This window comes from Nannobrachium achirus, assembly GCF_963921795.1.
Source record: "Nannobrachium achirus genome assembly, chromosome: 3".
Lineage (NCBI taxonomy): Eukaryota > Metazoa > Chordata > Actinopteri > Myctophiformes > Myctophidae > Nannobrachium > Nannobrachium achirus.
Genome location: NC_137812.1, coordinates 57,669,171 through 57,687,153, shown reverse-complemented (window position 1 = coordinate 57,687,153; position 17,983 = coordinate 57,669,171). Strand labels below are relative to the sequence as shown.

The 17,983-nt window shown below is 41.7% G+C and overlaps 1 protein-coding gene across 1 annotated transcript in view; it reads right to left on the bottom strand.

The window, feature by feature from the left end:
- Positions 1-1,803: 1,803 nt before the first annotated feature.
- LOC308282343 (zinc finger protein Aiolos-like) overlaps positions 1,804-17,983 on the bottom strand; it is a gene marked incomplete at its 5' end in the record, with an annotated part of 19,634 nt that continues 3,454 nt past the window's right edge. The window contains 6 exons of the mRNA XM_080722690.1: positions 1,804-2,430; positions 4,326-4,436; positions 5,702-5,818; positions 6,869-7,036; positions 7,889-8,341; positions 16,044-16,251. Coding sequence (XP_080578816.1) covers positions 1,811-2,430; positions 4,326-4,436; positions 5,702-5,818; positions 6,869-7,036; positions 7,889-8,341; positions 16,044-16,251 — 1,677 coding nt within the window. The 3' untranslated portion in view covers positions 1,804-1,810. The remainder of the gene's footprint in view (positions 2,431-4,325; positions 4,437-5,701; positions 5,819-6,868; positions 7,037-7,888; positions 8,342-16,043; positions 16,252-17,983) is intronic.

Sequence of the window (17,983 nt, the reverse complement as noted above, 5' to 3'; positions counted from 1 at the left end):
AACAAAACATTTTCTGAAAGTTTATGCCATGTTTTAACCTGACTGGTTAAATAGATGTGCATAGATTTTTGTACAATAATAATTAAAAACACAACTGGACGCACGCACGCACGCACACGCACACGCACACGCACACACACACACACACACACACACACACACACACACACACACACACACACACACAAACACTCGTGCAGTGCCCTTTTCTCCCACTAGAGGGAGGCTGTTCAGTGCATAGAACAGTGTTATCTTCCATAAAATAAAATTAAAAACTAAAAGAAAATACACATTCACCTGATACATCATTTTGATACCATATCCAGCTACTAAGATGTATATGGACTCACCAAAAGCGCTAAAGCAGCTCCTTGAAGAAGCTCAATCAAAGGCTTGAATTGACTCATCTTTCTGTGTAGCCTAAGTATTGCAAGGTACAGTCAAAATGCAATGAAGACGCGTTGCCTTTTTTTCCTCACATTTATTTTTAACACTTGTTCTTGTAACAGGAAAATGTAGCGTGCACACTTTGTATCTAACTTTGCCTGTACTTTGTGGAATTACTTTCACACAGACATAAACAGGAGATATGGTCATACACAACAGTAAAATGTGGAACTTTATGTAGAAAAAGTAAGTAAATAATGACGCCAAAATAATAAGTTTTACAATTACAGTACACAACACATTTCAGCTGAGTTGTACAAGACCCAACACAAAACATCCTCCATATTACACACACACACACACACACACACACACACACACACACACACACACACACGCACACACACACACACACACACACACACACACACACACACACACACACACACACACACACACACACACACACACACACACACACACACACACACACACACACACACATTTCTGTATTGGAATTGTATTGTGTATTTCTTGTACATTTTGCATCTCCTGTGTCCTTAATGTGCATGACTGAGCTCAATGTATTGTCTTATTGTGTATTTAATTGTGATGCTGTCCGACAGAGACAGAATCTCCAGATCTAAATATTAATAAATCACCTCACCCCTCTCTCTCTCTGTGTGTCTCTCTCTGTCACACAGAACACACACAACTGCTACTTCTTGCTACTTCATTTAATGTTCTAGTGGCCACTACCTGATAATGTGATGAATGCGGTGATGCATGGTGCACTGCACATGGACTAGTGAGTGTGTCGAAAACATATATGTGTTTGTGTAGTATATACAGTATTAACAAAATTTGTCTGTACAGCAAAGTTTTTAGTATTACATTTACTGAGTGTAAACATTTTAAAGGTAGGGTAGTGATTTTTGGGGGGGTTAAAACTAAAAGGTTAAAGCACTATATTCTGATAGAAATCATTGCAATAGAGTGTTTGTTCAGTAACATTCTCCCCGTCTCTCCAGCTCATTAATAAACAGAAAATAAATGTTTAGGTGGGTGACAACATTTCAGCTAATCAGGAGTGAGTACCCATTTATCAACTTAATTTATAGTGTTCCAGTCGTCTGCTCATTTCTTTGTATCATCACTTCCCAATTTCACTTGTTTTGTATCCTAAATGAGTTCGCTATCCTGATTGGATAGAATTGGTATCCCGACCTTAAAATGCATATTCTGTTTAATAAAGAGCTAGAGAGACATGGAGACTGAGACGGTTTGTTACCGAACAAACACTCTATAGCAATGATTAATATCAGAATATAGAGCTATTGACACTTACTTTAACCGAAGAAAATCACTTACCCTACCTCTAAATGCACTCTTAACACTGAAAATGTTGCTGCGTGTACAGGTGCTACTTTACATCAAGGCGGTGTTCTCCACGGGCTATGTGTGAGGAGAACTCGTAGCGATCTCGACTGCGGTGACCACACACATTGCACTCCAGCGGGTCTCGGAAGCCATGGCAACCCATGTGGATGGTGAACATGACGTAGTCCAGGAAGATGACCCTGCAGTGGGCACAGGGGAACACTGCTCCGGGCACCACGCCCGCCTCCCCGTCGGTCCGCACCACCCGCAGAGCATCCAGAGGGGACATGGGCAGCGCTTGAGTATGGGGGTGGGGGATGCCATTCTGGGGATTGCCCCCTCCCAGCAAGTGCCCCAGGCCGTATATGAGAGGCTGGGAGAGCTGGGAGCCATCATTGTGGAGCGGGTGCAGGCTGGTTTGTCCCTGTGGTGGTGGGGGATGAGGGAGGCCTGGAGGTGGCAGGCCCAGCTTGTGGCCATTGGTGAGCGCAAGGTTGCTCATGTCATTGCGGGTCAAGGAGATGGGGTAAACCCTATGTGAGGGAGCAAGGTTACCATCTGAGCCTGTGAGGATGGGTTTTTGGTCTTGTGCAGGGTCCCTGATGTCAGAGTGGTGGATCAGCTCCCTTTTAAAGCTCAGGTCCAGACAGGCACTGCTGTCCCCTGGATCAGCCACACAGAGAGAAATAGAACACTGAACGAGAGAAGGCATCATGCCGACCACACGTTTACACCAGCATACATCAACACAGCCATATAAATGCCAGAGAGAGTTTTTATTTTAGTTATTTATTTGAATTATTTCTTTACGAGCGAGCCCACACTGTTTCGTAGGAACAGTACTTCTAGTTATTATTATTATTTTAAATATATCATTTGGGGGTTTCTGCTTTTATTTAGAGTTGACAGTGGAGATAGACAGGAAACAGGGTTAGAGAGACGGGGAGAGACATGCAGTAAAGATTGTCGGGAACGGGAGCAGAACCCACGATGCATGCTTCCGTGCCTAGGTGCCTGGACCTGAGACTGATGCTTGGTTCTTTGTTTCTTGGATGAATATTATATTGTTTAGAGTAGACTGATTCTAGGTACACTACACTGTCTCTCTGCATTCTATGTATCTGTTTACCTTGCTTACTGTAAGTCGCTCTGGTTAAAGAGCGTCTGCTAAATGCCTACATTTTAAATTGATGTAGAACAAGAGATGTTGCTATGAGCAGGGTTTGCACCCCCAGGTTCATTGAACTCTGAACGAGTAAAACAGACCCGTTCAGAGTTGTGCTGTGTAGGAGTACAGCCTTGCTCTCATACAGGGATGTTTAAGATGTACATGACCTCCAATCTGACAAAAAGGGCAATCACTGAACTAACAAGATGTGCAACATGGCAGATCCATAAGACAGAAGCCATAAAAAAATATATCCACCGTGTTAATTTAACTAACTCTGTAACTCTGAGAATGTACAAATATAACAGACCATTTGGTTAATGTGTTTACTCGTAAGTTAAATTAACACTCAGGGCTTTACAGGGTACCATAGCATTGCAGCGTCTCCTGACCCAGCAGTTAAAGCTTCCAGCTAAAGCGAAGAAGAGACATGAGAGGACAAAGTGTGGAGAGGAAGTAGAAGAAGCCCTCTACTGCAGCTGCACCGCACAAGGAGAGACGCAGAGGCACCTGCTCACGTTTCTCGCGTAGCGCCTGTTTTTCTCTCTCTCCGCGGTCACAGACATTACTTCTCTTTTCCTCCTGTGGTTGTCATATTGAAAGATCTCACTTCATTTGTCACGCTGATAGAGAGACGAAGGATTCCTTTGCCCATACACCCCTGTTTACGAGCAGCACGAGGCTTGATTCCGAAACTAAGCATGAATGTTAGCATTTGCCTAACCAGAATATGAGCGGAGTATTGGGAAGGGTTAGGTACGCCCATATGGTTCGGAAAGTCTTGTGTTAAGTCAGCCATCTACTGAAACTGAGTTTGTAATAAGGATTAAAGAAATGCTTATGCTTATAGTTGTGTGTACAGTAGGTGAGAATACAACTTTGTTACCCCATTTCATTAAAAGATATTTCATGCATGGTTTAATATACCCACCTATTATATATTTCACGCAGTGAATATAGGTCAGTGGTCTATCAACTTATGGTGCGGTGCAGAATATGAGGCCAGTGTTCAGCCTGAATTCCTGTTTAGCAAAAAATAGGGGGAGGCTGACAAAGACAAATAAGCAGACATATGAGACAGACAAATAGCACAGACTAAATAATTGAAATAATCTATTTTCTGAAAGTCATGTGTCTAAACAAAGCAAGCAGCTGCACAGCATGGAATAGAATAACGCTTATAATGTAAGCATGTAACCAATGACATAAAACAAAAATATCAATGCACAGAATGTCATTGTATCCAGCAATACTATATACTCCTCAAAATTACAGTACAACTCATCCCTGCTTTTTAGACTCTCTTGAAGGTGATGCCTCTACTAAATATTTTATGTGAAAAATACTTTTTGTTTTTGGTGATTATGAATTAGGTTTAAGTGGCTCTTACCAGTGAACTTCTGTGGCATTGTACTCTTCCTCTTAGCCACATTGCTTGCCAGCCTGTCGAGTAGTATAGCACGCTCAGTGCCCATCTGAGACCTGGATGTGTGGCTTTCCTCTATGTGATTGAGACCAACCACAGCAAGAGAGAGGGAAATGAATGCCTTTTCACAACTGGGTACTGTGTGTGAGAAAAGGGAGCGTGGAGCCCTGTACTAACCCAGTGGTTCTCAACCTTTTCAGGCCGTGACCCCAAAATAATCATATTTCAACAGGGGACCCAGTTGAGGCATTACATTTTGTATAATACGGTTCTATTGGGAAAATAGCAGATCTACATGCTCACAACGCCTCATTGTGAGCATGTAGATTGGCTATTTTCACAATTTCAGCCTCTAATATTTGACAATTTGACCAATGTTTAATTTGTCATTTTAGATGTATTAAAAGTCCTTAAATTGTCACTCTAGAAATGTGCAGATACCCTCTATACACTTAAACTTTATGTTGGTTTGTTTACTGTTGAGTGAGAAAACAATGTTGCACATTTGGGACCCCCCAAAATAATTTGGGGACCCACCTGGGGGTCCCGCCCCACAGGTTGAGAACCACTGTACTAACCAACTACTCAGCTCCAACTCCACTTTCTCATTTGAAGCTGTGAAATGTAGTACTCAAAAAAAAAAAAAAGTAAAAAAAAAAAAGGTCATGTTGTGAGGAACAACAAGATATGAACTTGGAGATACGTGTATGAAGTTCGTGTGACTTTATTTCCTGTTTTTATTTTCGTCTTTTTTCCTCACTTCATCGGTACAACATACTGCCGGATGAAGATGCTATTCTCACCACCTATGTCGTAAACTTGCGACATTTGAAGACCACAAAGAAGTGTTACTGACATTCTTGGGGGGGGGGGGGGGGGGGTGGATGGCTGGGGCCCATGCTAGCGTCAGAAAAGAAGACGAGAGTTTAAATATTTTGTCCTACATCTTTGACTTCCCCTCTGCTGGTACAGACCGATGACAAATCATCCCTAGCGCAACAGCTCCTAACCACAGCAGCCACAACCTATTTAGCGTTAATTTCTATCTTCTATGGACAATTTAACTCTATAAACGATCAATTAATATGATGATAAAAGCAGGACTTTGTGATGCATTTATGGTATTTTCATTTGTGAGTGTGTGTGTGTGTGTGTGAGTGTGTGTGCGCGTGTGTGCGTGCGTGCGTGCGTGCGTGTGTGTGTGTGTGTGTGTACAGGCGTACGTGCAAATAAGGTGTAATTATCTATAAGTGTTTATTTGTGTCTGATTTTAAAATATCTGTGGTATGTTAGATAGTCTGCAGAGGACTACAAACAGGCCATGTGTGAAAGCTACTCACCTTTCACAGCATGGCCTTTGTTCTGAATATACACATGGCACCTCTCTCTGTGTTCCTCCAGGGAGCTGCGCTGCTTGTAGCTGCGCCCGCAGTGGTTGCACTTGTAGGGCTTCTCCACTGCAAGTAGAATTTCAGTTAAGCAAAAAAATCACATATAAAACATCCACTTAACACCCAGAGGCGTCAATTGGGTATGGCAAGCTATGGCAGCTGCCATATACCTTGGCTACAGGGGGAGATAATAAAATGTACTGTAATCGTGCCTGTTGCTAAGGTATGGCAACATGACTGGTGTCTTGCACGCGCGCGAGGGCGCGCGTGCAAGACACCAGTCATGTTGCCATACCGTAGCTTTTTCTGAACCGACGCCGCTGTTAACACCTACATCTAATGAACTACTGGCAACCTATATGTAGCACAGATAGTACATTTCCTGCAGAGATAAACCAGAAAGTAATTTCAGATGTGGAGCAAGAATAAGGGGATGACTGTTGTTACATGAGAGCAAACAGAAAGTCTGCAGGAGGAGAAGCTGTGACAGGGAAGAGGGCTTTCGACAGAAGGTTGCCTAACTGCACCAGCAGCGTACACAGTCAAGTCCTCTGTGTTCGTTTAAATGAGCTTTACTCCATTCAGGGGAAAGAACGCATGCAGAAGGATAGAGAGAGGGCAACAAGGAATTGGAAGAGATGAAACAAAAAATTAGCAGTCCAAATTGGAACTGGAACAATATAAAATTGAATCTGATTAATGAGGGGAAAGATGACCTCTTTTCCAAGTTCTCTCCCTGAGTGGATAAAATTGGTATCCCAACCTGGAATTGTATTTTCTGTTTACTAAAGAGCTGGGGAGACTCCTGTTAATGAACAAACAACTCTATTGCTATCAGAATATGGTTACACTTATTTGAACAGAAACACATAATAATGTAGCCTATATAAGCCATTTAACTCTGACAGTGTACAAATGTAACCAAATGGACCAGTTGGAATGGAAACTCTCTGAGTAACAAATGGATAAATTACCACTGAGGAATGTACTGTGTGTGCTTTAGCAAACCATCCATGAGGCACTAAAAGCCAAACAAAGAAACAAACATGTAGATATATTCCCAGGTGCATATGAACAGTAAAGTGTGTGAGTGCAGGTGTTGGGGTGGTACAGCACCAGAGTGGGTACGCAGGTGCCCGCTCAGGGCATCGCGTCTGCGACAGGCATAGCTGCACATGGGGCATTTGAAGGGCTTCTCCCCGGAGTGCAGTTTGATGTGGCGAAGCAGGTTTCCCTTTTGGGTGAAGGAGGCCCCACACTGGGTGCAGTGAAACGGCCTCTCACCTGGTTGATACAAAACACGGGAATGAGACCCCAATGGAAACATCATTGAGACCATATCGTCGTTGTCGGGTGAAAACCTTGTATGTCCAAAACCGTTTGTTTTGTATTTATCATTTTAAAAATGATCTAAACTAGCGAAAATAGACGATCTACAAGCACACAACGCCTCGCACTGCGAGGCATTGTGTGCTTGTAGATCTGCTATTTTCACTAGTTTTGTGTGACAGTCTTGTGTGATGATGAAGCAGGGCTTTTCTTTACGAAAAAAATTTCAAATTTGAAACTTGGAGATACGATGTGTCTGCCCGACAGTGACGATATTTTCTTGTAGGCTAACAATACAAAAATGTAACAATAACTAAATATAACAGCGGGTTTTTTCATTAAAAAATCAACATTTATAAATACATTTTCTGTACCCTGCATGTAGAAATTACGTACTTGATTTATATTTTATGACATGTAGTGAAATTGCTATATTATCATGTGTTGCAATGATAATAGAAAATAAACTTGGTGTAATGCCTTACCTCTTATAATATAAAAAAACACCATGTCATATAGCCACTATGGAGTTACACATTATCGAGGATATTGCCTAACTAAGACACGTAAATGCGCCCGAATTCTGGGTTGTGGTCATGTGGTGCTGTTTTTTTATGCTATGTGCGTCAAGTATGATGCAGATTCACCCATTTCTTAAACGTAGGCACATTAGTCAGCAATGAAGCTTCTCGATCCACTCAAAAGAAACCTCACACTTATCTACTCCACCAAACAACAATACATTATGTTGATTGCGTAACGGCTGTATTTGAGGTCAGGTGCTCGGCTTGGTGTTCCTGTTCTTACCAGTGTGGCTTCGCTTGTGCACCAGCAGTACATTGATGCTGACGCAGGACAGGCCGCAGATGTCACAGTTGAACTTGCCTATTGTTTGGCTGCGGGGGGCCATTGCCCCACCAGGCATGTAGGTTGCGGCTTCTACCTCTGCTGCTGTGTGGGCTTCCGGCAGGTTTGCGCTCTCAAAGCTCGCATCCACCAGGGTCAGGTCCTGGGGTTCATTTAAGTCATCTCCCTCTTCATCCACTTCCATATCTCTCTCCTCTTCGTCGTCGTCCTCCTCCTCCTCCTCCACCTCTTCCTCATCTTCATGTGGCCCGTCTTCAGCGAATCCCTCCTCTAGCCCTTCATCACTAGCTTCGTCCTCTTCCTCTTTTAGGCTGCTTTCTTGTCGACCTTCATCCATATGGTGCTGCCCATTCTCCTCCACCGCCTCTTGCTCACATTTCTTTGGAAGCATCTCTATTGTGCGGGAGACAAAGGCAGATAAAGGAGTGTGAGTGTACACAGTGAAATCCTTAATGTTAGAGCTGCAATACGTAACATTTATGTCCAACTGGGAATTTAAACAGGGTCTCCGTCATGAGTCATAGAAGATATTTTGGAACATAGTAGTCATCAGAAACATTATTTATTAACTGTAAAATACATAAATAAATACATTTACGGTACCTATGTCATTTTGGCGGGAGTGTCGGGGTCAGACACTCATGAATAGAAATAGTGTTTAATTATGTTTAAAGAATCCCAAAATTATTGTGCGTAATGTTAATTGTGGAAAAATATACCCGAAAAAGTTACACAGTGCGACTTTACACTAACTGCACATATGCACTGTCATCAGGAGAATGAATTGTTAGATGAAGTAGTAAATGTACAATAAGCAGAAAGAGAAACTACAGAAAGATGTCCAAGGGTCTGTGCGGTTGCTGCTCGAAGGGTCTGTGGTTGTGCTCACTTCCAGATAAGGAGGTGACTAAAAGCCTCCATTTGAAGGCTCCACAGGCAGCTACCAACCAGAATAAGAAACTCTGACACCTCTCCACATCTACATTTGTATTTATGGCCCAAGATAGCTTGTTATTGACACAGACACATCTCCACAGTGTTACTATGTTCATTTGGGCCTCCACAGTGTCAGAGAGATTTAGAAGATGTATACCTCAGATAAGAGCATTTCCTCTATCTGCAGATACTAGAACCAGGGCAAGAGAAGATGTCGCAAACAGGCGATTCCTTGTCTCCCTTTTAAAAATAGAAATCTTAATACTGACTGTGGAGAAAACCGTATCCACACTAGTCTAAACTGAATTATATATTACAATGATATAATATAATACACCTTTTTGTTTTATATTCCAAAGCACCATTGGCCATCCTGAAATGTCATAAGTCATAAACACCCTGCCAGACATGGTGGAATTACTCCAAAACTAAAATCCAGACATACAAAGCACATCACACCACAGACAGTTCTGTTATCACAGGTGGATGACAAATCAAAGAAAACACCTAAATCACTGAGTGCCAGAAACATAAGGAATCTAGCTGCTTTCATACAGTTGGATTGCATATTCAGTTAAGTAATTAACATCCTATAATGCTCTGGAATTAATACAAAACGTTGAGCAGCTCCAGTTGACCTGATTTTGAATTAAGATGGCAAAAGACAAAGTGACTGAAAGATGGTTCATTATTGGGGCACAGATGGCAGAAGCTTCACTTCTAAACACTGCGCAACTGGCCTGTGTTGGAGCAGTGGCTAAAGTGATATCTGCATTTCAATGTATATAGACATTGTGGTCAAAACTGACTGTGATTCTTGTGCATAGTGCATGGGCACATTGGGCAGAGCAGTGGTGGAAAAAGCATTCACATTTTGTACCTAAGTAAAAGTATCAATACTGCACTGTAGATGTATTCCGTTACAAGTAAATGTCCAGAATTCAAAATGTACTTGAGTAAAAGTATGAAAGTATTGGCATCAATAAGTACTTAAAGTACCAAAAGTAAAAGTACAAAATGTTTGAAAATAGCCGATCTACAAGGCAAAATCTCGATATTCCGACGGCCTGAAAGTCCGACGGCAGGGAGATCCAAATCCGATGTCCCAGAGAGAGAGAGAGAGAGAGAGAGAGAGAGAGAGAGAGAGAGAGAGAGAGAAAGATCCGTCCCCGTTCCCCTCATGCGCAGAGGTTGGCATGATTAAAATAATTAATTAATTATCCTAAAAGCCAGCAAATAGTAAAATCTGAGCATATCTATCTCTATATATAAGGACAAATCTCATTAAAAAAGTATAAAAGCCATTTGATAGATAGATAGATAGATAGATAGATAGATAGATAGATAGATAGATAGATAGATAGATAGATACCTTTATTATCCCAAGGGGGAAATTCAGTAAGAGAACTAAGTTCCTTAGTTTAAACTAGGCTATTAAATGACATGGCTATAGAATGGATCTTCAGCCAAGCAGTTGTGAATGAAAACATGGGCCTGTGCTTTCTTATTGTCCTCACCTCAAGTAAACGCTGGATTTCTTCAAATTGACTGGATCCAACATGGATCACACAAGTAAGAGGTAACATCCAGGTCTTTATCCATCACAATGCTTTCACATTTCACAAACAAAGTAATCACTCAAACCTATGTATGTGTGACCAAGTTTAACATACAGTGCCAGGCGACTTTTAGAGCAACTTTCTCACTATGGAGTTCCCTGCCAAGCGACTTTGGGCGACTTTTACTTAGAAAAAAAATATATATATATATATATATTTTTTTTTTTTTTTGGACCCAATTAAATCTAGTAAACATGATTTCAATCGCGATTTTGCATGTTCCACCCCCCATACAACCCCATCTTTCAAACATGGCAGCCATTTTTGTTTACATCTGAAGAAAACATTATGGCTGATAAATCATGAATGCCTGAACGGATTTCCAATCTTTTTTTTTTGTTTGAAAGCTGTGAACAGCCTGCACAAACATGGTGCATGATCTGTGCATGGGCGTGCATGATCTGTGCACTATAAATTACATGGGAGTCTATGGAGGCTTCTGGCACTAGTGCCACTCGAGGGGCATTTTAAATTGGCAGTAAGTGAGTTAACATCTTAATGTAGAAGTTAGAGCCAGTGCACTGAGATGAGACCTTTTTGCTTTTGGACAGATGCAACCTCTCTCACGTGCGCTCTATCGCGAGCAACACACACACACACACACACACACACACACACACACACACACACACACACACACACACACACACACACACACACAGTGCTGCAAGTGTCGGCATCCTCAGAACAGCCTTTCAGACTTTAAGTCTCTCGGACTTTAAGGCCATCGGAAAATCACCACGTGCCCAAACTAACTAGTAACTAAAGTTTTCAAATAATTGTAGTGGAGTAAAAGTACAATATTTGCCTCTGAGATGTAGAGTAGAAGTAAAAGTATTGGAAATTGGAAATAGGCCTACTAGTAAGTAAAGTACAAATACCTCAAAACAGTACTTAAGTAAAAGTACTTAGTTACTTTACACCACTGGGGCAGAGGAAATTGGTTCTGTGATCCGATCTTTCACTTTAACTGACGGGAGAACAACTTTTGTTATACTATACTGTATATTGCGCAGCAGCACTTCATTCCGGCATGCAGCCCGAGCTTATTTCACACCCAAAGCCAGCATACACAGATCAGCAATTTGTTGTGTATTATTAGCTTGTCTGGCACCTAGTTGATCGGGTTGAGACTGAGAGAGTGACTGCTCATAGCCAGTAACAGAACGGTCATTGCAGCGAGAGGCAAGCATGCAGCCAATACACCACAACGATCGCGCAAAACAATGGGAAACGGTTGAGCGCTAGACCAGCGCCGGTCGGGAAAAAATTATAAATAACCTAGACAGTAATACTTTACTTAAAGGTGGCCTCTATAATTAAAATCGCATTTGTAATGCACTATAATGTGCTTACAGGTCATTAAAACATTAGTTATAACATGTTTTTAATCATGTATGACAACTTATAACTACGTTTATAATGTATTAAGTGCTGGTCATAATGCATCATACTGTAAGCTCAGTGGAACAGCATATCATAACTATCTTAACGTAGCTAGATACTTGCGCCAGCAGAGTGCGCAAGTACTGCATTCGGCTGCGTATGTACTGTATGTATGTCGGTGTCTGTGATCTCTTTAAGCCCGTAGCCCAATCAGAGACCAGCATTTCTGGCAACGTCATCAGCCAATGAGAGACCAGCATTGAGTCAGCAATGAGTCAGCCAATGAGGGACAAGCATTCCTGGCGATACCAGTGGTGAGCGCACCTCATGGCACGCTCTGCTGGCAAACAAGTGGCCTCTATGGCCTAATTGTGCACAAGAAGCAAGTTGGCGCCTATACTACAGAGATGTGTAAGAAACTGAGAAGTCATCCTACACCATGCATATTCTCCACAAGTTTTGATTGATTGATTGACAAGACAGTACAGGAAGTAAAGTCAAGGTTATGCTAAAAGGATAAGACAAAATGCATGTTTCCTAAACCCACCAGGCTTGAGTTAAGACCCGCCTCGCGGAAACGCCCCTCTCAATAATCTTAAGTATGAAAGTGCATAATGAACGTTAGTGCTCTTAGTGCAAAGCAATACTGTACCTACTACCTACCGATGCATTACAATAATACACGCAGCATAATACGCCCAAAGCCATATCAATGTAACTGATAATCAGGTAAGAGTTTTTATTTTGAGCACAGTAGTGACAAATGAATAGCTTTCTCAGTACGTTTTTCTATTTTGCAAAGTTACAAAGTCTTCCTTTTTTAAGCACAGTACAAAGTAAGTTTCAGGTTTTTTGTTTAGCACAGTTTATTTTGAGCACTGTAGTGACAAATTAATAGCTGTGCATTGTGCAAATGCAGGCTTTTCTCAGTACAAGTTTTAAGATTGTCTTCATGCCTTTACTGACTTTATCCACCCTCAATGTGTCCGGCAAGGATTTCAGCCACTCCTAGAAGTTATCGCGTTTCCACGAGGCGGGTCTTAACTCAAGCCTGGTGGGTTTAGGAAACACGTGACAAAAATCCCCAGGGGCTTGTTTTCATTGTACTCAATTCATCAGTAATAAGTAATAAGTAAGTAAGATTTGCAGAGCCATGTGGCCGATAGGGCAGGAGCCTATCTCCTGTTTCTGTAGCGTGAGGCAGCTTGATGCACAGCACAAGTACACCCCCCGCCCCCCGGACATGTCACAGGGACTTTCCCCCTATCCAACTGCTGAGTGCAAAGCAGGGCAGCATTGGGTACAACTTTTGTATGACCCGGCCGGGGATCGAACCCCTACCTAGCAGTATCAGCCATGGAGGGCAGACACTCTAACTGCAAGGACACTGAGTAATACTGTACATACAGTATAATACATACAATATAATACAATACAAAACATATTGGAATAAAGCTCAGTAGAATAATATGGTATATTTACAGAGAAAGGAGGGGTGGGGGCAGGGGGCAGAGGATTCTACGATCAAGATGATCAAGGAGTTACACTATGTTCACGTGTATTTTGAGGACAGGAAGTCTTTTAGGTTAGTTACTTAGTTTTGAGTTTGAGTATAGGGAGTCAAGAACCGTTATGTCTTCTGGTAGGTCATTCCACAGCATGGTAGCATACTGTAGTAGAATGTGTTTTTATCCATGTTTGTCAAACATTTACAAAATATTTATATGCCTTCATTACATTACCGATTCTCAAAGTGGAATCACTGGACCCTCAGGCATCCATGTCTGTCCATAACTCCCGGTGGTCCAGTGGGTCCCTGGCTAAATTGCTGATAGTTAGGGGACCAAATGGACCCTCATGGGTCTGTAACTCCCAGAGTGTAAAATTGAACTAAATTGACCGTTACAGGTGCATTTGGTTCCATTTGTCTACTCTCAGAGTTAAATTAAAACAGCATATTTGACAGAGTAGACTATGTCTCAGAGACAGAAATCATATCAAATGGGGGAGCATGGCCTAATGCATATCAAACGGGGCAACTTTGACATTAAATGGGTTGAGAATCACTGCAGTACATCATATTGTAACTCATGCAAAGTTGCAAACTCAACCTTTTGCTCTGCTGTGACCTTGACATCCCACTCAGTATTATGCCTGTATCTCTATTATGCCTAGGCTGTATCTCTATCTTGCCTTTTGCAGCTTATCAAACAGCTACTGCATGTGCTGAGCTCCATCCAGAAACCACACTGCTGTGTGGTGATGAGCTGCAATGCCGTGTACTCAGTGGAACACGCTCACAGTTGCTCTGGAAACTTTGCACTCTCAGAGGCCCCTCACAGACCGAGGGGCATCTGTGTTTAACCACTTAAAAACTGGACCCGAGATGGCTATGTACTTGGACCGCATTTTTTCCTCCATCTACACCAAAGTATTTGATGTTATTATTTGATGTTATGCTTTTTCTGCTTTTGAAATTGATATTATCCTAGATAAAGTACTATGTTCTATCCGTCTGTCTTTCAATGTTATATGAGATACTTAAAGTGTGGTTCCTGTGGAAATAAGCTTCGGCTTTCTAGGATCTCCTTTTAGTTGACCTTCTACCAGTGATTTGTACTGGGTGCATCCCGCCACTCCGACATGTCTCCTTTCCGACATGTCTCCATTCCGACACTAACCCTATCTCTAACCATAGCCCTAAACTTAACCCCTATGGGAGTGTCGCCACAATTAGAAGTCAATTTCGGAGTGGCGACATGTCGGAATGGAGAGCGACTCCCATTTGTACTGTCATGAAACTGTACTTGTTTCTATTGCAATCTTCTAATAAATTCTTCAATCAATCAATCAATCTCTTCGCAAAAAATAGACGACCTAAAACTCACGACACGTTGGATTGCAATGCTTTGTGAGGATGTAGTTTGGCTATTTTTGGAGCGGTGAAAGCGCTCCCAATAGACAGGTATGTCCGTGGGTATGTCCCTGGGTGGGTGGGTGGCTGGCCGTGTCCGTAGCCTGGCAATACCTTGAGTGGCCACACACAACACACTAGTTAAAGGAGGGGCGCTGTTTTGTGCAGGCCAGGCACACTCACCACTCACTCACACAGACACACACACACACACACACGCACGCACGCACGCGCACACGCACGCACGCACGCACGCACGCACGTACGCACGCACGCTCAGATTCACCGCTCCACTTCGAACCGAGGTTTGATTTTGGTGAATGTACCATGCCAGAATATGGATGCTGGGGTTCAAGTGTTGAAGACCACTGAACCCACAGGCTGCACCTCAGCTGAAGAGCAGGATGTCAGTCAGCACATGCATTCATTCAATGAGGTGTTCAGAGGGGATTCTAAAATAAGTAGAAGAGCAAACCTGAACACCAGTAGTAGGCTTGTGACTGACTAAAGGAGAACCAAGGGCCATAAGTCAAAAAACATTTGTCCCCAATCATAACTTACCATCTGTAACAATATTGACGTGCATGATTTCCCACATTTATGTGGCATGCGCTTATGTGTGTATATCATACTTGGTTACACATGAGTTAGTGATCCTCAGTGTTCATTTAAATTGCATGTCTGTTTGGGTAAATGTTCACACAAGCCAGGGTAATTCAGACCACTGTGATATTTCACTGCAACGTGAATATAGGCTATGGCTAGTAGATCTACAAGCTCACACTGCACAGCACATTGGCTATTTTGGCACACGGTCTTGTTCTGGACACACAGGCTTAACACGGAGTCTGATCTGATCTGACTGTGTGATTGATACAGATAGAGTTGTCTGTAGGCAATCTTGAACATTTTGAAGGGAAAACAAAAAAAAAAAATATATATATATATATATTGTAGCCTTTTTCCTCAGCGTTGTGTGTAGCATACCCTGTACATCCCTAGACTAAAATCCTAGTCTGAAGACGTTATGCAAGCACGACCACCGCTCACTTCACATTGGGTGTGATTTATATATATATTTTTTTTAATACATAGGCTATTTTGTTTTTTATATTTGAACACAAATCTTGTATGATGGTCCATGGCACAACATATTTTCAAATGGGTGTCAACACACATGTTCATTTGGGATTTGAGCACCACTGGTATAGGCTAATATGTGCATATGTCTGTGCATCACCTTCAGAACACGTCATTCCATCGGCACTGGATGAGTTTCCTATTGGGACCTCCTTGTCTTCGCTTTCCTGCTCATCTGTCTTCACATCTGGTGGCTTCACATCTGGTGTCTTTACATCTGGTGTCTTCACATCTGGTGTCTTCACATCTGGTGTCTTCACATCTCGTGTCACATCTGGTGTGCTGCTGCTAACATCTAAAAGTAAAGCCTGATTTAGTCGTACAACACATCACACCTGCGTTGTAAGCTTGTAGAGCTACTATTTTAGACAGGGACATCATCTTACAAATGGATAATATAAATAAGTCATTAAATATATTCCTGCCTAAATCTATAATATACAGTATGACATGAGAATACTTACTCATATCTCCCTCCAAGGAACTCAATTCAGGATTGTTCTCAGCATTCATTTTAAAAGAACAGTCTGGATTAAAAAATAATAATAATAAAGAAAAGAAAACACACAATTACAACATTGAAAAATAATAATAACCTTATTGGAATATTAAGTAACAACCCCGTGCTTTGATATAATGGATTGACACTAGTAGTCTATACATGTCACCGACCTTGTGGCATTATGATTTCATTTTATTGTTTGAGCTCTTGAATAAAATATTGTAATAAATGTGTTGCTTTTCCCACATTGGCTATTTTATTTTATAAAAGCAACTTAAATTACATGACTGGTGGTTGCTCGAGCCTTTCAGGTCGTTGGAAAGAAATGCTCACTCGATCCACTTGCATTTCCTGCAAAGGATGTAGCCTACACTAACAGCCAAGCAAATGAGAAGAACGCGTCACTATCAGGTTCCATAACCTGGACCAACGTTTTCCAACGACGACTGAAGAATAAAATACCATCTTAAAACGGAACTAGGCTATACCGTCTATATCACGGTTTCAACTAAAATATTAAAAAGAAAAAGTAGGTCTATAACAACGTAAGTCATTTGTGTTATAAACTAACTGAATGTAGCCTACAGAGTTAATGTCAGTCAAACATTGAACATTTGAAATGTCTGTTGAAATAAGTGAAACTGCAGGCTACTTCATTTAGTATCAGGGGGGAACTTTTATATAAATTAAGACAGCTCAAATCATCTCACCTGCTCTTGATTAGCGCCTAATTGAACAGCTCTTGACTTGAACGTGGTCTAATGTAGTTTTTTTGAAAGTGTCCCTTCTCTCCCGCTGTGAAGATCCCTGTCTCCACACTGGACCACCTCGTGGAATGGAACGAGCCAGACGCAACGTCAAAATATCACCCCTTAAAGGAGCAGCCGCTCCTTTTGAGCGAGGTGGATGAGCGAGGTGGAGCAAACAGTGGTGGAAAAAAAGTAGGCTACTCGAATCGAATGTTCTTGTACTTGAGTAAAAGTATCAATGCTGCAATGTAGAAATAGGCCTACTCTGTTACAACAACAAGTGAAAGTCCGGAATTCAAAATGTAGGTCTACTTGAGTAAATGTAGCCTACAAAAGTATTGGTATCAAAATATAGCCTACTTAAAGTACGAAAAGTTAAAGTACTCAATGCAGATGCAGAATGTCCCATTTCAAGTTTTCAAATTCGTAAGGCATTGTGAGCTTGTAGATCGGCTCTTTTCAAATGGCTGAAATATATAGGCCTAGGGCTGAAGTGGTTGATGTACAGTATGTTTTGTAATTATGGTCTAATCAAAATCTCAGTAACTAAAGTTTTCAAATAAATTGTAGTGGAGTAAAAGTGCAATAGTTGCCACTGAGATGCAGTCGAGTAGAAGTAAAAGTATTGGAATTTGGAAATACTCCAGTAAAGTACAGATACCTCAAAATTGTACTGAAGTAGGCTACAGGTTACTTGAGTAAAAGTTACTTTCCACCACAGGGGCAAAATAACCTATATTTAGGCCTACATTCGGTTGAATAGGCCTACCAACCGTTTAGATGGCTCCT